General features: G+C 40.2%; 1 protein-coding gene and 1 long non-coding RNA gene across 2 annotated transcripts; both read right to left on the bottom strand.

Annotated features, from left to right (window-relative positions):
• Positions 1-4,940: 4,940 nt before the first annotated feature.
• LOC111230205 lies at positions 4,941-9,447 on the bottom strand. Its single transcript, XR_002665428.1, has 2 exons — positions 9,167-9,447; positions 4,941-6,602 (listed from the first exon to the last, which is right to left on the bottom strand). It is a non-coding gene; the product is annotated as an uncharacterized LOC111230205 (long non-coding RNA).
• A 2,611-nt stretch (positions 9,448-12,058) lies between these two features.
• On the bottom strand, positions 12,059-15,033 carry LOC111226691 (chymotrypsin-like elastase family member 2A). Its single transcript, XM_022751979.1, has 8 exons — positions 14,924-15,033; positions 14,586-14,674; positions 14,272-14,369; positions 13,843-13,971; positions 13,351-13,487; positions 12,841-12,986; positions 12,232-12,384; positions 12,059-12,122 (listed from the first exon to the last, which is right to left on the bottom strand). The coding sequence occupies exons 1-8, from the start codon at positions 14,961-14,963 to the stop codon at positions 12,105-12,107; spliced, it is 810 nt and encodes a 269-aa protein (XP_022607700.1). The 5' UTR covers positions 14,964-15,033; the 3' UTR covers positions 12,059-12,104.
• Between the last annotated feature and the right edge of the window lie 2,219 nt (positions 15,034-17,252).

Genomic DNA, 17,252 nt, shown 5'->3' with positions numbered 1-17,252 from the left:
AGAGAAGAGATATATACATTTGCTTTCCATATTTACTTAAGCATTTAGTATGACTATAATGAACTTAAATTCAATCAAGATATAGAAACCAGCAGGGCAGCCATTTCTGCCTCATGGTGTCACTCAGCATCCTGCTTGCTATGAAAGTGATGAAATCAACAAAGTACATTTACTCAAGCATTGTGCGTACAGTTTTGAGGTACCTGTAAATAAGCCTATTTATATCTTAACAATTCAACTCAACAACTGTATGGTACTCTTAAATCCACAGTCTTTATCTGACATCTATAATTACTTTTACAAGATTGAAATTTCTCATTAACTATATGATGAGCTCATAGATTATGATGCAGTGTTATCTATTAAACTACCAAACAAGCAAAACTCAACTGGCTACAGCCTAAAATGCTGTCTCCATGTTCATACAGCAATATTCAAATAAATAATATATAGCACTCTGAAATCAGTTCATATGTGTTTATAAAGTGCTTTTTACTTTTTATTAACATTTTGCTGATAATATATCTGTAGCTTTACTTAAGTATATTTTGAGGACTTGTGATTAAGCATTAGTATATGTTTAAATAAACTATTTGAGACATTGTCATTTTTACCTCCAAATGATTAATTTTGATAGTCTTCAAAATCTTTAAAAAACAACACATTAACAGAAACACTTATAATATATATATATATATATATATATATATGTAATACAATCCAAATTAACTAGTGCTGGAATCAGGAAAATGTATCTTCACAATTCTGAGGTGTTGTACTTTTTTGAGTGCCTTCTTCCACTTTATACCAAGCCTACTTTATACTTCTGTGCCACTACATTTACAGATGCAGATTTAGATTGTACCCTAAAAAACAAAACAAAAGAAAAACAAAAAAAACGTGATCAACTTATAAAATATAAAACATTGTTATAGAATAAATAATCACCAGTATATAAAGTAGTTAGAAATAGCTTCACCCTGACCTATATATTTATAACTTAATAAACTAATTCTGCTGCTTAATAACTGCAAGTATTTTGTACTTTCAACATTTCAAGTACATTTTAATGATAACGCTTCTGTACTTTTATTTAAGTGAGTTTTTGAATGCAAGACTTTGACTTTTATAATGGAGTATTTTTACACTGTAGTGTTACTTTTTCTTAAGTAAGGTATCTGAATATTTCTTCCACCACCTAACTACAGCGACTACTAACAGCTGATTCAGTGCCTCTCTGAAGGTTTAAAAAAAACAACAACATTATAAACATCACAACAATAGGAATTATTACTGGACTATCGCGCTATTCTGTCCATTCCCTTTATGTACCTGTAGGGTTTCCATCTCAGTAACAATGACTGTCTATATTATAGTTCTGCAAATTTTAAGTAGAAAACTAATTGAATCTACTTTCTATTTTAAATTACATCCGTGCAGCGTATGCCTCTATTATTGGATGACCTTACATTTTGGCAAGATGAGCAGTTGATGAATGAGCAGTTGCTCTCATCATAAAACTTTAAACAAACACTGAATTAAATAATAACACAAACATCATGGAGCACATTCATTATAAATTCATAAGAAAATAACATAACCACTGGCTAATGATGGCCTGCCAGAAGAACATCTGCAACAGTGTGACTTGTTCTCATTGAAAGTCACTGACTACACGTCTGAGTGCACATTGTCCTTACCTGGAAATACCAGCAGAGAGCAGCAATAGCATGGTCTGCTGCACAATAATGGAGAAGCGTTTTGGCAGCTGTGGGCCCCTGCTGCAGCCAACACCAGGTGCTTACAACCGCTATGAGGCAGCACATTGTGAAGGTTGAGCCAGCAGGTGGCAGTCTAACTCTACACATGAGGAGGAGAGGCTAGATGGTGGATGAATGATAATGAGATGTGTGCAGGGTCAAGTAGGTCGTACTGTTGCAGTCGTCCACATGCAAGTAGTTTGAGGTCCATACCTCTGGTCATGCATATGCATTAAGTGTGACTATAGGAGCATATCTGGAGGTCAAGCTCTGTAAGTGTGGGAAATGTGATACTCTGGGGAAAAAAAAAACTGTGGATGAAAAACTTCATTTTCTTAAATGTTCCCACTCTCCAATTCCTATATATCTTACACACATTGTTTTTATTTTTCTGCTGTATCATGCATACTGATTGAGTTTTCCTATCACTATCATTATTTCTGCTTATTTCATGCTATAATTAAAACCTCTGTTGACAGAACAAACATTCATACTGACTAAATTATACTGAAATATAATGATTTTGATATCAGAGCTGCACTGTTGTCAAAATCTATTTAATGACTGTGTGTGTGTGTGTGTGCGTGTGTGTGTAATTGTGATGAGTGCTCGTGACTCTATAGGGGTCGTGGTGTGAAGATCTGATTAAGTGTGATTAGAGTTTTGTCATTAGTTATACATACACAAGGACAGTAAGATAGCAACATACACATGTATACCATCCGTGCACATTTTTACATTACTCTATAGCACATGAATTCATGCTTCATACAGGTCATTAATCACAGAAAGCCCCAAAATAACAGTTGTGAAAATAGATTCTCTCTCTCTCTCTGGCACACACACACACACACACATGCGCGCACACACACTTTATTTGGAGCCACTAAATTAAATTATAGATTACATAAGATTCAAATATTAAAATTTCACACATGTAGTGGCCTAAACATAGATTAACATTTGATCCCTTAGAAACAGAAACACACACACACACACACACACACACACACACACACACACACACACACACACACACACACACACACACACACACACACACACACTGCCCATGACTCAGTCTAGGCTGATGTGGGTTATGCAACCACTCCAGCGGTGCAGATGAAGCTGCAGATTACTGGCCCCTCATATGTTTATTAGTAATCTCTCTGTCTGTAGTATTTGTACTGATCATTATATAACACCATATTAGGTTCAGTGACCCTGTTCCATCTCAGTTACCATTGGAAGACCAGGGAAATTACTTTGCTGCTTTGTAATGCGATGGCAATGAGTTCAGTAACCATGTTTAATCTCAACTGGATGATGTCACAGTAAACATCATCCAAAGTATAACACTCTTTCCTGAGATGATCAATACAAGAGTAATTGGCAGGAGAACAGATGGATTAAATGGATGCTTATTCAGTGTTTTCTTGATAAACTCCTTCAGCTATCTCGACTAGAACATTGGCTTTGAAAACCACGGTTTTCAGATCAGTGCTGTGGTTCATGAACTGTGTGAGTCAGAATGTGCTGACCTTCACATCCAAACAGCTCACTGTAGAGTGGATCACTGGATCTGTGCTGGCCAGTTTGCAGGGCTTTGGCACTGGTCTGGCTGGATGGGAATGGAGAAACAAATAAGAGGAAGACAGCCAAAGAGATAGAGAGAGAGAGAGAGAGAAGCTGGCAGCCAGATAAATAGAAGGGACTCACATAAACATGAGACAGCTGTAGAGCCGCCTTTCTGACGAGCAGTTTCAAATCAACAGCCCACCAAAGGCCCAAACCATCTGTCTCATATGTGCTATAAACCACTGTTTTACACATGTGCATACATGTATTTGAACTGTTTCTGTCACACACTTGCTGGACATGCAGCTTATATATCTCTGCTATAAACAAATAACATTAGACAGTTCTTTATCTCATCTCGTAATGCAGTGAAATCCATGACTCTTACAAATGTCTTACGTGTTAGCTGTTCATCTCTATAGGGCCCTAAAACAATCATGAAGTGGTTAAAGATGTATTCAGATGCTTTTCAAGTAAAAGTAAAACCCTGAATTACAAATATTCCATTACATATAAAGATTCTACATTCAAATAGTTATATTACGTAAATATTGTGAATCAGTAAAATATACTTCACAAATCAAAACTAAAAGTACTGGTTACTGGTACTGGTCCTTATTGTTACTATTATTGCTAAGCTGAATTTTATTATGTTGTAGCTGGTCATGGTGGAACTGCTCTTATTTATTAGTTGTAGTTAGGGGTAGTTCTAATCTATCACAGTTTCCTGTATTTTATAAAATAATCTTATCTTTTTTTTTTATGAAAGTTGAAATCTGTATTGTATCTACAGTAACTAGAGGTGTCACATTAATTCCTCTGAAATGTAGTGAAGTAGAATCATGGCATAAAATGGGAATAGTCAAGTACAAGTACCTAAGAATTGTACTTCATTTAAGTGCAGCACTTGAATAATAATACAGAATTTCATTCTGCTTTTGTATTTCCACAAGACACGACAGAGACAAATCATAAGTCAAATCAATGAAACTCTGTATAATTAAGTCGCTGCTTGTCACTCAAAGAAAATAATTGCAGCCGTTAACCCTCTGAAGATCCCTCCCTCCTCCCAATGGTGGATCATGGTTAGCAGATAAGGATTATATGGTTGATGTTGACTAACAACAGGATGTGGGTCAGTGTTTAGGTCAATATGTTCCACATTGATTACTTCTGTGCAGGAAGCTGAAGTCAACTGCTATTTTAATTCAATTTCTAATGTTTAAAGAATTTGGAGGGCTGACAATGCTAATACTCAGCAAAGAAACATGGCAACAAAGATTGCGGATCACATTAGTTATAAACAAGAGTGAATCATTTCATTTATTTATCAGTGAAAGATAAACTGTCATCAGGATCACAAAGCACAGAGCACAGCAATTACCTCAGTGCCATTCAGGTGAATTCTTCTGACACTTTTTTTTATTGATTGATCATTTAATCCATAAAAATAAAAAAAATATCAATAAATCACCACTGCAAGTTGCAAAAGTCCCAAGTGATGCTTTTAAAGTTGTTGTTTTGTTTGAAAAAAATAAGTTATTCAATTTATAATGAAATGAACGGAATAAAAGCAGCAAATCTTCACACAGAAACAGTGTCTGGAATTATTGATGAAATATCAAACTTGTCATCAATTCATTTTATTTTAACAGATAACTCGGTAGTTTTGTATCCATCATTACATAGTAATTTTCCAAGAAATATCACATAAATGAAACACAACACAAAGTGCTGCAAGGAAAATAAAGTTAACTAATACCTGATATTAGATTTCAACTGATGTTTCTCCAACACAAAAATAAGAAACATTTCCAAAGCCCTTTCACTAAATTCAAACTGTATATGAGACAAAAACATAAATGCAGCTCTTTTCCATTTATTCCACTGATGTGGAGCTGAAGTTCTGATTGGCTCAACATTTTGTCAGTCTGGTGTGTCTCATCTCTCTCCCACCCTTAAAACAATCTTGGTATCTGATAGGTAGTAGCTGAAGTACATTGACTACAACAAATACAATACTCACTTGTTGCTGTGAGACAGTGAGTGTTCTGTCAGTCTGTCATTTCTGGTGAAGTCTGTCTATAAATATCTTATTCAACCTTTAGAGGAGCTCACAAAATGAAAGAGAGGCACACCGGGACACGAGTAACATTGACGCTGTTACTTTTAATCCCGTGGGAGTCGGATCGGTAGAAGCAGAGACGTGTGTGTCAAATGGGGAGACTGTCAAGCAGGAGCCGTGAGCTCCCTTTTCTGTAAACAACACATCAAAGCGAGTCTTCCCCTGCACTTTATCATTCCCACCAAATACATGCCCTTTATCTCTGTCTGTCTTTACTCACACACTTCCTCCAGCAGCATCCCTCTCCTTCCTGACTCTCTCAGGCTTTTGGGTTCTACCTGTTGTCTGCAGCTTGTGAGCTCACAGTGGTAAATTTTTTTCTTCTCTAATGTGTTCTTGTGACTCTCAGCCAACCCTGTCACCCCAAACTCTTCTTATCCAACTGACTCTGTCTTTGCTCTTTCTCCTCCACGTCCTTTCAGTTGTCTCATACGAAGGGATGAAAAAGAAAGGGGTAGAGGAGGCGATCATGATCTGCCTGTGTAGAGCAAAGCAAAGAGACTGACAGATGGACAGTCCCAGCGACGCACAGCAGAGATAAGAGGATTGGACCCGCTTGTTGTTGTTGTTGGTCTTGCCACAACTCTTAACGCAGATAGCTCACTCTGAGCTCCACTGACTTGCATAGAGGAGATGGGGCTGGTAGTGGAGACTGGAGAGATGTGAACAGTAAGACAAAAGGAGAAGCTGAGCAAAAATAATGAGGGGTTGAAGAGGAGGAGAGTCCAGCTGGTCTTCTAACATCCTGCAGCTCAATATTTGGCCTCTTGCAGATCCACAAAGTTAAATTTTGTTTCCACCTCAACTCCATGTCAAGTCATGATTAGGGTGCAGCTAGCAGGTACCTCTGTTCCCTCCTCTGCTCTGGCTCTGCTGTGAAAACTGGCACTTTCTCTTGGTGTGAAGGCACCTTGCAAGCCTTGTAGAGGACGACAAAGAGGATGAGGATGAGGACGCCCACCACAGAGTTACAAACGATGGCCACTATGGACCACACAGACAGTCCCATCCTCAGTTCATGCTCCATGGTTGACTGGACAGCTGCCTCCGGACTCACTATGGTCACATCAGACTTCAGAGGACGGTCTAAGGTCTGCAGCCGGTGCCACCCTGGTCACTTTAATTCCCACCATTTACCCCTGAAAGAAAAGAAAATGTCTCACTTGATCGCAGAAGATCCAGACACATGCTCACATGCCCCGTACATACGCACACTTTGGCATACTTGGCTACAGTTAACCTGCCTGTCACGTGGACCTGCTGAGTCCACTGGTGAGGTCAGCTCAGTAAAGATTACTTTCCCTCTGACAAGGTAGTCACTAGGCTAAGGTGGTTTTATCCCTGCAGGTGCTATATATGTGGAGGAACCTGCGTACTGTATGTTCAGCACCTGCATGAGTAGGTTGTATTCTCAAGACTTGCTTAAGTGTCAAATACAAAGCCTTACAAGGGCCTCTAATAAAGCTACACAGTGGAGCATTATTATGATATTTCAGCACAAGTGATGTACAAGGAAAGTGTCAGACAGATGCAGAGAAAAATTCATTTTAAGGACTTTGTTAATAATCTGTGGATGATATGAGAGTATTACAGGACAAGAAAGTGCCTTTTGGTTGCAGTTGCATGTCGAAGCATCTTTTTTTTATTATTATTCTTGCTTCCTTTATACTGGCAGAGAGCGATGAAGTTATTAAACTGATAAAGAAGGTGCCAGTAAGCACTTTTTCTCACTGATTTATTTTGAATGAGTTTCAGCAGTAATGTGTTTTCAGGAGGAACATGTTGGAATATAGTTGCCATTTTTGTGGCTGATATTAAATGGGTCACGGAGGTGTAGTGGTGAGAGAGTGAGACAGAATGAGAGAGAGAGAGAAATCAGTTCAAGCATAAGATAGAGTGTGAATATTTTCCCTCTCAGAATTTAACAGATAGAAACTCCAGCTCATCTCCTCACTTCTATACCTCTCTCCCCTCCCTCTAATGCATTACTAATGAGGCCACATATTTCCTCCTCTCTTCAACTGAGGTATACACTACAACAGACCAACCCTGCTCTTTTCAAAGTTATCCTTCCCTTCATAGGCGTTTTATGACCAAGCCAAATAAAGATGGATAGCTCAGAGTCAGAGTAGGTGGCACTGATGCATTTGATCTGCTCTCCAACTTATGCAGTCGGTCTCTGTTTGTACCAGATGGGTCCCTCTCAGGATGCTGGTGGCATCACTGTGGGGAAAATAACCCTCACGATCACTAACTGGGATTGCTCTCAATAAAACTGCCCTCACAGTCTTGCAGAACATTTCCAAACCATCCTGAGGAACTTTTTCGCAGAATTCAAGTGACACTAAATGTAGCGTATCCATTTTACAATTTCAATTAGAGCGAAAGCGAGGAATGTGTAAGCTATTAGATGACAGAGAGATGTGATGGGGAAGAGTCTGTGTGTGTGTGTGTGTGTGTGTGTGTGTGTGTGTGTGTGTGTGTGTGTGTGTGTGTGTGTGTGTGTGCGCGTCCACGTGTGTGCACGTACGTGTGCTAGAGAGAGGAATCAAATGAGTATATGAGCAATGTATTGGAACAGAGGACTGCTTCAATGCTTATATACATTTCAGACAATCAGTGGTGCATATAACAAGACAACACACCACTGTCACACTATCTATTCATTATCAACAATTATTATCATCACATTTTCATAACTTATACTTCCCAATGTAGATGATTGTGGTTCATGCCTCTTTGACTACAAGAATAATTTGTTCTCATTTGCACTATAAATATATTTCCTCTGAACACTCTGATAACTATGTTTCAATTAGTAACTGCACTAGAGAAAACCAAATGTAATCAGAAGTCATTATGTTACATTTGCACATTCAGGGTACCAACATATTTGTGGGTTCCAGCATTACAAGTAAAGAAAATCCTTTCCCTTTGTGCATTTAAATTTTGTAAAAGGTAATAATGCACCACTGCTATTGACAAGTAAAAGATGTTCAGTTAACTGAATCAGGGGTTTAAACGACTCAACGATTGTTTGGCTAGATTGAGCGTTCCAAAGATCAGTACAGCACATGACTGACCATTACACAAACACTCACATAAACACACATGCATGCACTCCCTGAGCTCACAGTCAATACAAAGATAAGTTCATCTGTTACGCAATGACTCTGTGCTCTGTGGTCGTAGCAAGAAGTAGTTAAGCTTTAGGCCGTGCAACAGCAAAATGCAGCATGAGAATGTGCTTGAGCTGGCATATGAACATTCATGAATGGTGTCATTGACCCATATAAAGGGCCTTTGTGCACACATGCAAACAATCTAATGTAAATGTATGCAAATATTACATGCACCAGAAAATGCTTTCTTTTAGACGGGCAGGCATACGGGCACAGAGCTGGGCCTGTAGTGACCACATGGAAAACAGGCAAATACTTGTGCATAATGCATCAACTTGCGGTAGACTATCAGAATGAGTGGCCTCCATCTCATGTGACAGAACTGCTTCCCTTCCTCTTCAGCTCATTTGAAAACACCAGCTGCATGCGTTGCCACAACTTCACCATGAGTTGCAGAATCAACAATGTTGACTGCTGACACTTTTTTTTATTATACTTGACTGTTGCAGTTTGTTTTCTCTCAACCTGGGCATAATCAAATATTGAATAATAGGCTATCCTAAACTCTTACAACAGCCTACCTCACTCCTCCCACTGGTGTCTTGTGTCCATGCCTTTGGAGTTTTGTGTCCTCGCGCCTCAGCTGCAGAAAAAATGGGTTGAGATAGATCTTTCAAAATGAACACCGGTCTTAAGTAACTTCACCAAACCGTTTGTGAAGCGGGAACTTTTGCCTCGAAGTAGGTCACCAAACTCTAACCGACCGTTTGGCGATATGTCTGAGCAGCAGCAGCGGCAACGGCAGCAGCACACGCTGGCGGGCGGTCAGCTCCGGACTATTAATGAAGTCACGCTGGCGGAGTCCCGGCCGGTTCCCAGTGACTGCTGACAGGCACAGGGCGACAGAGCGGAGATGCTGCTGTCAGTGTGGCTGCTCGTCATCCCCCGATCCTCCCCCCACCCACCTGCCACCCATCCCTTCCTCTCCCTCTCCCAGTGTGTTACTGCTGAGCCACTTAAAATAGGACGCTCTTGGATCATCCCATCTAGGGCTTTTCCTCGCCTCTGTTAGGACCAGTGCAAAAGGTCTCTGCATAAACAGTTAGTACAGAGCACCATAAAAGAGATGTTGCACCATAAAAGAGGTGTTACACCATGCAAACACCGTGCATTTTACTTGATCCTGAAGGAATATTTAGGATTCAATTAAGCCAACTTCAACTTCAAACAGCTTCTTTTCCCTTGTCCTCCCTCGTACCAAACTGACTAAAACCCTGTTATATATAGGCTAATATACAGTATGTTTGAGTTATGTTCGAAAATATGCAAAAATGTGAAAATACATGTAAAATAACCGGTAAATCTTTTTCAGAGTTTCAGAGTTTAATACAACAAAGTGAATCATTTTCAAATTAATTGCAGAAAGACTTCCAAAATACACAACATTAAGAGTATTTTGGTCTTGAAGGTGCAGTGAATTACAAGCACCTTCTTCCCTGCTACTGCACTTAAAGCACGTTGCGCAAAGCTGAATAGCAGCTGCACAAACTTCAAACTTGTTGCCTCCTCTTTTTCCTCATTGGTATTCACTGCAGCAGCAGGGTGTCCCTGGGGGAGTTTGCTCAGCTCACCCTGTCTCTCTCTCTCTCTTTGTGTGTGAGTATGATGTGTGGAGTGGGGTGCCCTGACCCGCAGAGTTCAGTTACAGACAAAGCTTTCTTTTGAGGCCTCACTCTCACCCTCATCAGTGGCTTGAGACAAAAATTTTGCAGGGGATCAGATCCACAGAGCACCAATTTAATCAAAGTGCTGCGTACACTGGTGTGCATGTTAGCAATAATTCAAGGGCTGAATTATTTAAATTTACTCTGACTGTAGTGGTTGACTGTAATAACTGCCAGACAACGTAGTAACTCAATAAATGTAATTAAATGCGGCATAAATGAGCTAAAAATGCAATTAAACTTCAAACATCAGGTTGCCACCAGTTAATATAAATGTTTTATTTTTTAAATCAATAACAGTGATTATAATGTAATGTTGCATTCATCTTATAAGTTATTACATGTGGTCCATATAATGATTTCAACAGCGGGTACAATACATCATGTTTTATTCTTCTCTAACAGTTTGAATAATGTCACGACATTGCAAGTTAGATCAATAGGTTTGATTATATTTTTTAATCTTGTTATTTGATACAATTTTTATGAATTACTGCACTCAGTATTAAATTATTAAATTTTCATTCATTATTACTTTATGTGTAGATTTATTTCATGGATGCAGTTCAAAGTAGACAGTCGACACTCATGGATCCCTTCACTGTTTGTCACAGTCAGACTAAATTAGTCCGGGAGCAGCACTACACGAGAGCTTAGATGGGATAGTTATCACTGATCACAGGCTGATACTCCTGAGAAAGCTGCTTCAGAAATGCAATTCATCACATCAGAGAAATGCACTCAGATACAGCCTGAGAGAACCGTCGAGACACAGTGAAACTCCCTGCGTCTCTGCCTCTCCTCCTGCCTGCTCTTAATATATACACACACACACACACACGCACACACACACACACACACACACACACTCACACACACACACACACACACACACACACACACACACACAATCGTTATTGCTTGCTCTTGCAGGACGTGCCATGTGTGATCACTGCCTCTCATGTCAATAAAGACCCTCGCACACCTCCATTACCCTGTCAAAACGTATCAGTGTGTGTGTCTGCGTGTGAGCCTCGCAAATGAGACACAGAGGAGAAAGAGTGAGATAGAAAAGAAGGTCAGAGCCAATTTAATTTCTTTCTTAATTTTTTTCCCCCCTCTACTCTCTCATTCCCATCTCATCACAGGGTGGAAAAAAAAACTGACAGAAGTGTTAATCTCAACTTTGCCATTCTAGCCTTCTTCTGAGTGCTGTTATCATGAGGAAGATAGACTTCCCAGCTGAGTATCATGGTTTTCATAAAGGCCGCCTGTTGAGAGGGCACCGAGTTAAACCAGGCTGGTCTTCAAACAGGGATATTAGATTCATATTTTATGTGAAGGAGCTGTTTCATAAGGACACACACACACATCATTCACTCTAATCCTCCAGTTTTCAACTTATTTGACAATTTGACATATAAATGGACAGTTTTGTCTGAATCACCTGGTTTGTGTATGTGGGCTATTTGCAGTGAATCACATCTATTTGTTGGTTTCAAAGCAGAAACATTGGTCCTTCTGCACAGTATCCTGTTTTGGAAAGCTGTCAGAACCAATTCCCTATCATGAGTGTATGAGGACACCTGCTGGACATTTGTTGACATCGTTTCTTTTTCTAGCAAACCTCCAAGGACAGGCCAGAGTGTGTGTCTGTAATGTGGCTAAATAAGGCCTATGATTCATTTACTGCTCATCTGGATGTGAATCTGGTGAGCATTGAAACAGACACATCACTGACAAGACAAATGCAGTTTCAGGGGTCTTTTTTTTATTTATTGACACTTCGTCTTCTCTAGTTGCTCATCATGACCTGAGAAGACAAAGATTTAGTTATTATTTGAAAAATCAAACAAGGAAACAGCAACTGGAGATTTTCATTCAAAACAAAGTTTAATTCTGTTTGTGTGTCTTTTTTTTACCTTGTCGATCCAGTCGTTGAAAGCGGAGACACGGGTGAAGACGGTGGGTTTCTTCTCATAGTTGCAGCCAAGGCCAGAGACGAAGCTGGCAATGCCGTGGACCTCCCAGATGCCCTCGGTGTTCTTGCAGTTAAGGGGACCACCGGAGTCGCCCTGGACACAGGAAGAGAAGAGCAGGGCTCATGTTTTATTCATTTTGTGGACGTCCTAGAAGACTGGTAAGGTGCAACTGTGAGAATCCCAGTCACAATGTTTGTCCAAGTATAACGGGAACACAAAAAACATTGTTTCTTTGCAGCTAGATAAAACTCAGTACGATGAAAAAAATCCCCCTCTGATTCCTTGGGCATGTCTTCATTTCATTCATTCATCACACTAACCGCATTTATATTCACATTTGCTTTGGTTGCATACTGTAACTGAGTACATTATTGCCAAAACAGGTACAAGCTTTACAAAGTAAGTTTTAATTCTTTAAAAAAAAAAGAAAAGCAAAACAAAAGAAAAGAAAAGAAAAGAAGAAAAAAGAAAAAGCTAAAAATGCAGAATCGCAAATAAATAATTCTCACTCTGCTCACACACGCAAACACACACAGAAAACGAGCTTACGTTGCATCCAGCCACAATTCCATCCCCACCGGCACACACCATGGTGGTCCTGACAGCAATACCCCACCAGTCAGGCTGGGAGCAGGTGGCATGGTCAGCCACAGGCATCAAAGCCTGCTGCAGCTTATCAGCTATGGGGCCTCCGGCTAAAACACACAGGCAAGGTCTATTAACATCATCCACATACACGAGCCGTCTGTCAGATCTGCTGTACAGCTTTTCCCCAAGCACCAAATTCACAGTCCACCCCAAATTTTCAATTTAAGAATAATCCCCCCTCCAAAAAACTTTCAGCTAACACCTCATGCATGTGATTTTCATCTAAACTTTGGAGGTTCCCTGGGTAACCCTGATCGCACACGGCTGCTTATAAATACAAACATCACGCTCGCAAACAAGTGGAACACCCTTAAGGACACTAACATGAAGACATTTTAGAAATGCTAAGCTGAAAAAAAAAATACAACAGGCTCACAAACACAGCCAAGCCTTCCACAAACAGTGACTTACTGTACAGCCTGCCCCAGCCGGTGATGTAGCAGGGGTAGAGGTTGGGCAGCACAGAGCCAGCAGCAGGGATACATCCCAACTGCACCTGACTGCTCAGAGTCACAGACTCAGACAGCTTGATCAGGGCGATGTCGTTACTGCAAGAAAGACAGAAAGAGAGAGAGTGAGAGAGACTGAGTGCAAGCTGTATTTTTGAATTCTTTCTTTGGTTATCATGCCTCTACATACTAATACATCAGCTTAGTCTTATATCTCTGACTTTCCACTGGGTTAAAAGTCCAGCTGCTTATTAGAGGGTGAAAAAGGAATTTGAGATGAATGAAGACAGAGAACTTGTGTCAAAGAAATGAGCTGGACCAAAGTGAATAAATACAACTTGAGCCTCAGTGCACTTTGTCACCTCGACAAAGAACAGATGAGATTATGATGGACTATATGTCACAGCAGGAGACTCAGCCTGCTATTTGTACTGTACGGTGGTGCTTGTCTTACCCGAGGGCCACGAAGATTGGGTTCCATTTCTCATGGACAATAATCTTCTCGGGCAGGATCGCCTTGGAGCCAACCTCTTCCTCAACCAGATTGTATTTGCCAACAAAGACCCTGTAGGAAAGCTTGGTGCTGTGGGACAGAGCAGACTGTGAGGCCCAGGTTAAACCAGACAGAAGATTTGGTACTAATTTGAACTGGGCAGCGGCCTATATGACCTTGAATGTACTTTTTTTCAGTGACACTTGAGTTTTAAACAAAATACTCATTTCTACTAGGGTTAAGAAGGATTTAGGGTCCAGAATAAGGCAAGTACTGTGGAGCAGAATAAGTACAGTACAGTCAAAAAGAGATCTGTTTGAGACTTCTAGGTGTGTGTACTAGTGGTTGTGGTGTTGTGTTTGTGTGTTCATGTTCCTCTGCTGCTCATACTTGATGCAGTGAGCAGCAGTCATGACCCAGTTGGCAGCAATCAGAGATCCCCCACAAGTGTGCCTCCACACACCACCCCGCTCATACTGCAGAGAGATCTGGAGACAAAAAAAGAACAACATAAAGGATACAGTAAGAAACAGGTTGTGGATGTGTACATGGATGGCATTATTTAATGGTTTAATTCAAAAACAAATATTTAAGCACAGAATTTTCAATAGCCACTGGGTATAGCAGCTAATATCCAGATGCAAGGCCCATAAGGTTTGCCAGTAAATATAAAAACATTGACAGATGTGTATGTATTAGCATACCTGCCAGGGCCAGCTGTGGGGCTTGGCATCCACTCCATTGACCACACGTGAAGTCAGGGGCTCAATGGGTGGGGTTCCGCACCCAAGGGCTGGACAAGGAGGAGACAGTCATGAGTGTGATGGGCATGAGAAAGGAGCAGGAGGAGGAGTTGAACAATGAAGTGCTTTTATTCCCATCAGCAACAAACTGCACAATTTTTCTTTTCAGTAAAGAACTGGGGAGAACTGAGTGCTGGCTCCCTGTGTGGTAATATGCAAGCACGCACACTCACTCACACAACTTTGAAAACACGTAGACACAATTACACACAAAATTAGAAAATGCCAGATGTTCTTACCGCTAGCAATGAGCACTGAGGCCAGCACAATGGGGATCATGTTGATTGATGCTTCTGCTGAGGGACAGCAGGACACACACTCTCTTTTAAACTTTCCACCACAGGCAGCACCCGCTCTGAAAGTGGGAACACACACTCCTATTGGTTTGTCGCGGCCTCCGGGGGATGAAGATGGACCAATGGCAATGAGGGTCAGTACAATTGGATGGCTGACGAAATAACACAGGTGTGTTTAATGGAACATTTCCCATGACCTTCACGTAGAGCTACATGTATGTGTGATCTGCTGCTGTGCATCGGATGTGTGTGTGTGTGTTCAATAGCTTTCAGATGTATACATGCAGAATATATGTATGTATGTACACGCAGAAGGCACATTCCAGACCACTTCCACATCATATTCTGCATTTTACTTTCACTGCTCTCCATCACAAAGTATCTTCCCTGAAACCTGGAATTAAATGCTTACATAACAGCATGGGAAGCCAACATCTGGATTACTGGCACTGGCTTGTTTTCTCCAAAAAGTAAAACAAAAATCAAACTAAGAGGCATTACTATGATAAATAACCAGGACAATGAGAAACAGATGGTGTCACTGGTGTAGAAAATATTGACAGATACACCACAATCCTTTTTGCATCTTACAACGTACACAGTTCTGCAGTGAATTCTGCAGTGCCAGGAAAGTGAGACACATTGAGTGACTAGATGTATGATCAAACTTGTCACTCAACACATTTCATATTCAAACATCTGTCTGTGCTGTGTGTTTGTGAAGTCAAATGCACAGCCCCAAACACTGACCAAGAGTATCATGAGGTCATTATAATAACTTGATTGAGTAAAACTTAAGTTATGAGACTTGGAGGACACAGACACAACTCCTGAGGTATGAAAATGTCATCGTGTGCAGGCCTGAGGTGACTCAGCATGCAGACATTGTAAATCTGTCAAAGGCTGCTTGGGTAATATTCAATGATGCAATAAAGGTTAGGTGTTACGGTGGCACAAACATGTAGAGTCAGTAGAAAAGGTGTTGAGTAATAGCCAGTGTATTAATAGTCAAAGGCATAGTATATATAATGATCGTAAAGATGTTTCTGATGAGAGAACCTGACATCACTTTAAACACAATCGGGTCAATGGGCCAGAATTTTTTTCAGCTGTTGTAAGAGCTTTATCTCTGATCTGTGAGCTCTTTAAACAAACACTGTGCTGTAATGCAAAGTATTTCAAAAATAAAAGGAACATTTTCATCAAACTACGTCAGATCACAGACTGAACTTTTTGTTCATGAATCATTTAATTTCCCAGCTCACCACTAGATGGGACAATTTATCTGTTTAGACACCAAACTGAGTTACATTCTTTTACAAAAAATAAAAATTCAGGGCAATATTTTGCGTCCGTTTGCTGCAAGAAACTACACCCAAACTTTGTAGAGTGAGTCATTTAGGAAATCAATTCTTAATCTAACCGGGCTGCAGGATCTGAAAAGGAGGTCAGCCAAAACTTTGACATTGAAAATGATAGTAAGAGCCCTTCACTCACTGCAGAGAATACTTTGCAACTTATAAGAGCTGGATCAGTTTGGTTATAGCTGCCCAACTGCAGTTTACAAACTGGAGAAAATACTTGATAGGATGAAAAAATACTTGAAAGGCAACTGCAGGAACATAACGTGCTAGAAACACTCGAGTTGTGTGAGATTGAATGTGTTTGTCCGAATGTACTTATGTGTTTGTGCATGTATTGTTGCCGTGGGTGTGTGAGCTTCTGTACAGTTTTGATATGCAATTAATTGAAAGCTAATCAAAATTACTCTTCAAATCTGTAAAACATTGTTAAGCATATTACAGACCAGTGTCCAGAATAGATGCTTCTCTTTTCCATTTTCTGATTTTCTCTTGTATTCATTAATTTCATATCAGCAAGATGACACAAGATAGTGAACGGAGGTACACACTGAACTGATATAACTACATAAACAGAAAAAAGAGATGAAAATAGACTAAGTAAATAATCTCAGTTAATGCAGTTTTTTGTTGCAAAACATATCAACCTGACCTGACCATTCATATCAAGTTCAAAACCTCTGATCTCCACAATCTGCTCCTTACCACTGAAATACATTTATATGCAGTCAGATACAGTCTGTCAGGTTGTGAGATGAGGCTCACTAGCTTCATTGCTGAGCAATGACTGAACCCCCCCAGGGGTTTGTAACAGGTACACTCCAGCCTGTTTTCCCTATCAGAGCAGCCACTGAACTCTGAATGACACTCCATGTGAGCTTTATGGCTGGTCTCTATCACTTTGGTGCAGT

This window comes from Seriola dumerili, unplaced genomic scaffold (genome assembly GCF_002260705.1).
Source record: "Seriola dumerili isolate Sdu_G_001 unplaced genomic scaffold, Sdu_1.0 BDQW01000017.1, whole genome shotgun sequence".
Taxonomy (NCBI): Eukaryota; Metazoa; Chordata; class Actinopteri; order Carangiformes; family Carangidae; genus Seriola; species Seriola dumerili.
Note: the sequence above shows the minus strand (reverse complement) of the source record. Positions and strands in the feature narration are given on the sequence as shown.

Bases quoted from the DNA above. Each gene is read 5' to 3' on its own strand.
- LOC111226691 (XM_022751979.1), bottom strand. From the start codon at position 14,963: ATGATCCCCATTGTGCTGGCCTCAGTGCTCATTGCTAGCG. The intron at 13,972-14,271 runs GTATGAGCAGCA...TCTGTCCCACAG, and splicing joins ACTGCTGCTCACTGCATCAA to CACCAAGCTTTCCTACAGGG. The intron at 13,488-13,842 runs GTAAGACAAGCA...TCTTTCTTGCAG, and splicing joins CCAATCTTCGTGGCCCTCGG to TAACGACATCGCCCTGATCA.